General features: G+C 38.6%; 1 protein-coding gene across 1 annotated transcript in view; it reads right to left on the reverse strand.

The window, feature by feature from the left end:
• RTTN (rotatin) overlaps positions 1–7623 on the reverse strand; it is a 165538-nt gene that overhangs the window by 143416 nt on the left and 14499 nt on the right. Inside the window, exon 10 of the mRNA XM_077752674.1 lies at positions 5375–5490. Within this exon, the coding sequence (XP_077608800.1) occupies positions 5375–5490 (116 nt within the window). The remainder of the gene's footprint in view (positions 1–5374; positions 5491–7623) is intronic.

Consider the following 7623-nt stretch of genomic DNA (forward strand, 5'->3'; position numbering starts at 1 on the left):
CATCTCGCACCCCCAGTGCCGAGCATGTGAACGTTTGGTGAACTAACATCACATCTCTGGACGGGTGGCAGCAGCAGGGAAGGCCTATGCTCATTAGGGGCTCCACTCGCCCAGTTAGAAATTCACACTCTGGTTCACTTGCCCTCAGTGAGCCGCTACTGGGTACAACGCCCTTCTCTCGGGATGTGTTCACAACGCGTTCAGCCCCACTAAATTCCAACCGGCAATTCTTCAACATGCCTGACTAGCTAAGTTACCAGCAGGTCAGACGGGAATGTGGAAGCAATGAGGCATAAAGAAGGAGAAAAGACTGTTTTTCATGACTTTGCAGTGACAGGAGCCACAGAGAGGGAAAGGCAAAACATGAACAGAACACAGCCCCAGGAGTCTGGGGTTACAGGGCACGAGGCAAAGATCCTCGTTCCCTGAACTGAATTTACCATGTGAATGAATAAAAACAGGCTTGAATTCAAAGCGAAGCAATGAAGGAATCACATTCTTTAGGTCAACCTAACCTTTACAAGTACTTAAGATAAGTTTTCTATCTTAACAAAATATAAGTAAGTTCAGTAAAAATATTTTTCTTTTATTTACTTCGAGGGAAATAAACACATTCAATGTGAGGTGTGGGCAGGCTCCTTTGACTATGCCTACATAACTGAGGTATGGAGTCCCAGACTGCTATAAGCACTATGTGGAAGGTCTAGAGATTTGATTACATATCCTCAGATATTTACTTTCTGAATTGATAGCAACACATGTATTATTTTGTTCCTTTAATGACTCAACAAAAATACTGATTCTACCTTTCTTTTTAAACTTGATAAAAGTAGGGACATTAAGAAACTCTATTGTTTGCTTTTATTAACATATGCCCAAAGGAATGAGATTCTTTTCCTATGAGGCATTTATTCTTTTAAACTAGTAAAGTGAATTAGATATAATTTTAAGCAGTACTGTTTTATTTAACATTTCTATCATACCAACTGGCACTTCTACAACAGATTTAACCTTTAAAGTAAAAATAATTCCTTGAATCATAAAACATCAGCAGCCAAAAGTTAAAAGTGAATGACTAACTTTTACAGATAAATGTTCTGGCCAAGAAAACTTAAGTTAATTTAAGAAGCAACTGATAAAACATTCTTCACACTTCTAAGAAAAAAAAATCACTTGTTGAAAACCTTCAATATGTGAAAATCTTCTAAAAGTACTACCAAATAGTCCTTATGATAACCCTAAGGACTAACGAAAAATTGATTAAGAACTGTCATCCCTATCTAATGGGTAAAGACATTGAAGTACCTGAAACAATGTATTAAACCTACTGTAAAATACGTGTTTCTCTTTTCAAGAGACGTGTGTGTGTGCATGTGTGTGTGTTGTATGTGTGTGTGCATCAAGGTCTGAGTTTTTCACACATGGGTCTTGGTATTAAGTATCAGTATTTTGCTTTTTATGTTCTAATCTCTATTTACAAAGTGTAATAAAACAACGACCTTAGTCAAAATCACATAAAGAGGAAAAAATTGGCAACTATAGAAACCAATATATATTTTTGTGACAAATAAGTTTTGCTTTAATAGAAAAGATAGAATATCAGTCCTTCAAAGGATTCAGACGATAATTTTAAAACAGAATATATAAAATGAAAAATGGTTTGTGATACACTGAAATGTAAACGAGGGTATGGTTTCCAATTACATGGAGATATCCTCCATAGTTTACAGATCTGCGAAAATAATACTGTAGCAGAGCATTTTTGAGGTTCCTGTATACATGTTGATCAGTCATGCCTAATCAAAACACTTCTTTCAAAAAAAAAAAAAGTAAATCCATACTCTCCAATATTATCCTCCCTACTGAAATACAAATAGAAAGGAACAAGGCATCCAGTAGTAACATGAAGTACTGACACACACAACGACATGGCTAGATCTCAAAGTAATCCTACTGAAAGAAAAAAATAAAACAAAAAAGCATATGAGTTCATACATACAAAATTCTAGAAAATGCAAACTAATCTATTATCATGAGTGTATTTATATGCTAAAATATATCAAAAAACTTAAAGAGGCGCTGGGCCATGTGGGGTGCTGAGTCAGTTGAGGGTCTGACTCTTGATTTCAGCTCAGGTCATCATCCCAGTGTCGTGAGATCAAGTCCCGTGTTGGGCTCTGCACTGAGCATGGAGCCTGCATGAGATACCCCCTCTCTCTCTCTGCTCCTTCCCCTGCTCATGCTCTCTCTCTCTAAACAAAACAAAACAAAACAAATAAACAATAAAGGGGTGCCTCAATGGCTCGGTCAGTTGACTGATTTCAGCTCAGGTCATGATCCTGGGGTTGTAGGATTAAGCTTCACATCCANCCTCTGCACTGAGCATGGAGCCTGCATGAGATACCCGCCCCCTCTCTGCTCCTTCCCCTGCTCATGCTCTCTCTCTCTAAACAAAACAAACAAATAAACAATAAAGGGGTGCCTCAATGGCTCGGTCAGTTGACTGATTTCAGCTCAGGTCATGATCCTGGGGTTGTAGGATTAAGCTTCACATCCACAGAGATTTTTTTCTCTCTCTCTCTCCTGACTCTCTCCCTCTCTCTCCCTCTGCCCCTCTCCCCTAGTCGCACTGTTTCTCTAAAAAACTTAAAAGTTTAAAAAAAAGATTCTCTCTCTTTTCCTCTGCCCTTCTCTGCAGTTCACACATGCACTCTCTCTCTCTCTAAAATAAAAAAAAATTGGGGTGTTTGGGTGCCTTAGTTGGTTGAGTGTCCAACTTCGGTCCAGGTCATGATCTCACAGCTTGTGGATTGGAGCCCCACATCAGGCTCTCTGCTGACAGCTCAGATCCTGGAGCCTGCTTGGGATTCTGTGTCTCCCTCTCTCTTTGCCCCTCCCCCACTTGTACTCTGTCTCCCTCTATCAAAAAAAAAAACAAAACTTAAAAATTTTTAATTTTAAAAAATATGTGCAGCTTACTGTATGTCATTTATACTTCAATAAAGCTGTTAAACACCCACATAAATATATATTCACACACATATATATGAATAAATAAGAAATGTGCAAAATCTATATGAGAAAAATACTTTTGAAAGACAAAAATGTAGACTTCAAGAAATAGATATAGCACATTTTTCCCAAGGTGTGGAAAAAATCTAACTATGATTCAAAATCCAGAACCAATTCTTTTAAAAGGAACTGATAAAGACAGCTACATAAAAATAAACAAAGGAATAAAGCTTTTGCACAGTCAAAAAGCATCATTTGGAAAGTCAAAAAAATCTATATGGAAGGGAAAAAATTGCAACCTGTCCTGTAAAGCCAATGTTCTTAAAATATAAAGAGCTCACGGAAATTGGTTAAAAGAAGAAAGACCAATGACCCAAGAGAAAAGTGCATAAATGCCAGGGCTTTTCACAGAAAAAGAAATGAAAATGACCCTTAAAGTTACAAGAGGGTGCTCAACTTTCCTAACACTACACTGACATATCATCTATCACGTAGCAGAATGGCAAAAATCTGAGGTCTGACCATAAATCCTGCTGCTGAGTGTATAGCAGAAAACACTTTCTAATAAACTGCTGGAGAGTGAATGCACTGGTATAGCTGAAGAGGAAAATGCAAAATGATCTACAATTAAAATTCATTTACTTTTTTAACTGAAGTATAGTTGACATACAATGTTACACTTAGTTTCCAGGTGGACAATACACTGAGTCCACAATTCTATACCTGATGCTAAGCTCACAAGTGTAGCTACATCCCATACCACACAATGCTATTACAATATCACTGGTTATGTTCCCTATGCTGTGCCCTTCATCCCCGTGACTTAGATATTCCATAACTAGAAGCCGGTACCCACTCTGCCTGTCCCCATATCCACTCTCCCTCTGACAACCTTTTTGACAGAGCGATCCTACCTAAATCTACCCTAGGACACACATGTACATGCGTGAAATGACATATGCACATTATTCCCATCACATAACTATATTAGCAATTGCGTCCATCAGTAGGAGACTGGGCAAATAAAGGAACGATGAATACGTCCACCTGTGTCCTGGAAAAATCTCCATACTATTATTGCATGCACACAGGATGTATTTTTAAGTTATAAAAATAAGATGTAAAACCATATATAACCTACTACCTTTTATGTAAGAGGTGGGAAGAGCAGTAAGATCTACATACTTACTTGCTCACATTTGTAAAAACTAAAATAAAAACGGGAAATATGAACCAGAAAACAAGATGGCAGAGAACCACCTCTGAGTTACGTGTTGCTGAGGAGAAAACAATTCCCAAAAGTAAAATCAAATTAAAACAAATCTAACTGTATAATCAATTGGTAACAGAAAATTCTTTCAAGTGAATTCAAGGCACAATTTTTTGACTGTATATTCTTAATGAGATTTAGTCTAATTTAAAAAGAATTTCAAAGAAATCTTGAACTTTATCCATTATTGATCATAGTGATACTAACATTGCCATTCTGAAATTACTTAGCACATGCTGAACATTAAGCTCATAAGCACTTAGGTCAATATTGCTAAGAACTAAGACTTTCTATGAGTGACAATACACACAGAAGCAAAGAAATACAAGTTTAAAATCAGAGAAATAGCAATCTGAACTTATATTTTTTAAATATATATTTCCTAGTTCAATTACTAAAAGAAAAAATGATATCACAGTTGCTATAAGTACCCCACTGGCCTGTTTTTGATCTTGATATACATCTCCCCATTACAGGTAACCAGAATCAAAACCTAATTTATTAAAGGGGCGCCTGGGTGGCTCAGTCAGTTAAGTGTCCGACTTCAGCTCAGGTCATGATCACATGGTTCGTGGGTTCGAGCCCCGCACTGGGTTCTGTGCTGACAGCTAGCTCAGAGCCTGGAGCCTGCTTCAGATTCTGTGTCTCCCTCTCTCCCTGCCCTTCCCCTGGCTCATGCTCTGTCTCTCTCTATCTCAAAAATAAATAATCTATAAAAAAAGGTTTTTTTTAAAAACAAATTTATTACAGTAATCAGAATTTCTAGAGAAATGGCCTGCTCCAGAATGCACAAATAAGCCTGAAACATACTGTATCTGAAAGAAACCTCTCAAAGACTAGCAAGAAAATAAAACCAGNCTCTATCTCAAAAATAAATAAGCTATAAAAAAAGTTTTTTTTTAAAAACTTATTTATTACAGTAATCAGAATTTCTAGAGAAATGGCCTGCTCCAGAATGCACAAATAAGCCTGAAACATACTGTATCTGAAAGAAACCTCTCAAAGACTAGCAAGAAAATAAAACCAGCTCAGAAAGACCAAAATAAAATAAAATACTATTTATCATATCCCAAAGGAAACACGGATTCTCACCATATCTATAGCAAAAAGGCTGCTGTCATCCCAGATGTCTGCTGAAATTGCTTCACCAATAAGGACCATATCCTCTGCAAGCAACTCGAGAACTCTTATTATCATCTGTCTACTACCTGGGAACAGACACAGGAGAAGGGAAAAGTTAACTTACAAAAATGAACATCTAGATACTACACTGCTCAGTCCTTTCGTTCAATTTTTTTGGTGACTTTAGAATCCCTGAAGGACATGAATAGGACAGTCAGAATCTACAACCACCGTTAACACTTCTGTTCCATTCACAATACTATTTAACACATCAAATGTGCTCATAATTAAGAAAAATATTCAGAAAGAAAGGAGCAAAATCTAACTACAAATGCCTTCAGATAGATTAAGATGTTTCTAATTCCGAGACCTTCCGTGTTACACGTAATGGGTGACAGAACCCCAGGTAAGGTCCAGAAAACACGTCCTGCCGATCCACTCGGGGCTGGAGACATAAGCCGCATCAGAAGTGCCACACCACACCTGGCCACCTGGGAAGCTGAGCTTGGCTGGACCAACGAGAGGAATAAATGTCCATGACAATGCTTGCTGAAGAAACTTCAGGACATTCCACCTGAAACGGGTTCTTAAGCCAATACTGACTTAAAACTCTAAAAAAATTCCGAAAGAAACTGTGCTGTCTCACCCAGCACAGCAGTCTCTTTTCTCCAGAGATGGAATATCAAAGGAATTCTACTCGTAATTACCAGCTAAGTGAGTATTCCATCAAGACTTTCTTGTCCCACATACCAGAGGTCAATTTCCAATGAAAGAAGTAAAACAAACTACCAGATGATAAGGGTCTAGATTAACTGTTTCTTTAGAACAGCTGCAGCAAGTTCTCTTAGAAATCTCTTATGACATTGAACAATTATAAATGATGCAATAATTTACCACAAAAGGGCAAGAGAACATTTAGAAAATTTTATGTACCAAGATATAGCTTTATAATTATCAATCTGACTTTTTACAGCAAATTAAGAAAAGGTTAAATGCGAAATCATTGCATCTAAAACTACTCTTCTCAGTCTACCATGCAGACAAACGCGTATACTTTATGATGCCAAAGTCCTGCTCATCCTTCGTTTCACGTTAGGAGTACATGAATTACTGCCCTCCTAACTCCTGGAAGCAGAGTTACTCAGTCTGTGGTGAGTTAGGGTATATGGTTTTCGTCAGGACAAAAAAATGTTTACTGCTTCCCAAACATAGCCCTACATCCTGCCCCCGTCCCCCCCACCCCCCCAGGCAGGCAAACATAAGCCACAGAGCTTAAAGATCCATTCAAATAGGAAAGATTTTTTTTTTATTGAGCCATTATAAACCAAAAAAGGCAAATCTTGTTTATCTTGTGCTCATATCTCAACAAGGTTATCAACTACAAAAAATGTGTAGTTAGAGAAGAAAAAATTATCGCTTGCAACATGCCAAGGGCTTAAGAGTGTGGATGTTGGCTTCAGACCTTGGTTTGAGCCTCTGTTTTAGCTGTTTGATTTTGGATCGGCTTCTACACCACCCTAAACTCCAGGCTTCTCATTTGTAAAACAGAGATAGAAGTAGTAACTAGCACTTATGGAAAGATAAAATGGCTGTGTGAGGAGCACGTGCAGTGACGCACACGAGGCCAAACCAACTGCTGGGCAAGGCGGGAAGTCCGCGCCATAACTACTGTCAGCACCAGACTCTGTGGGACAGCAGCCACACTGTTCATGTTCTCATCGTCCGTTACTAAAATTACAACTACGTCACAATGCAGACTTCAGTACATCTCTGCAAATTTACCCAGCACATTTGGGAGAAAAAGCAACTCCAGGATGTTTAGGGGGTTTGGGGTGTTTAGAAAAAGAAATGACTACAAAGGTAAGAATCTACCTCAGGGTTTATTTCGATTTTTCACATGTTTCACGGCTTACCCATGAACTGACTAGGAAGACTGAATAGCTGAGAGCAACTCAAAAAGTTTCAAAGGGCAAAAGCCAAAGATCCTTTTTTTTTTTTTTATTTTTTTTATTTTTTTATTACTAGGAGAGAGAGAGAGAGAGAGAGGCAGCGTGGACAGGGGAGGGTCAGAGAGAGAGGGAGCCACAGACTGAAACAGGCTCCAGGCTCTGAGCTGGCTGTCAGCACAGAGCCCGACGCGGGGCTCGAACCCACGAACCGCGAGATCATGACCTAAGCGAAAGTCAGACGCTTAACCGACTAAGCCAGCCAGGCGCCCC

This window comes from Crocuta crocuta, unplaced genomic scaffold, assembly GCF_008692635.1.
Source record: "Crocuta crocuta isolate KB4526 unplaced genomic scaffold, BGI_CrCroc_1.0 scaffold101, whole genome shotgun sequence".
NCBI classification, from domain to species: Eukaryota; Metazoa; Chordata; class Mammalia; order Carnivora; family Hyaenidae; genus Crocuta; species Crocuta crocuta.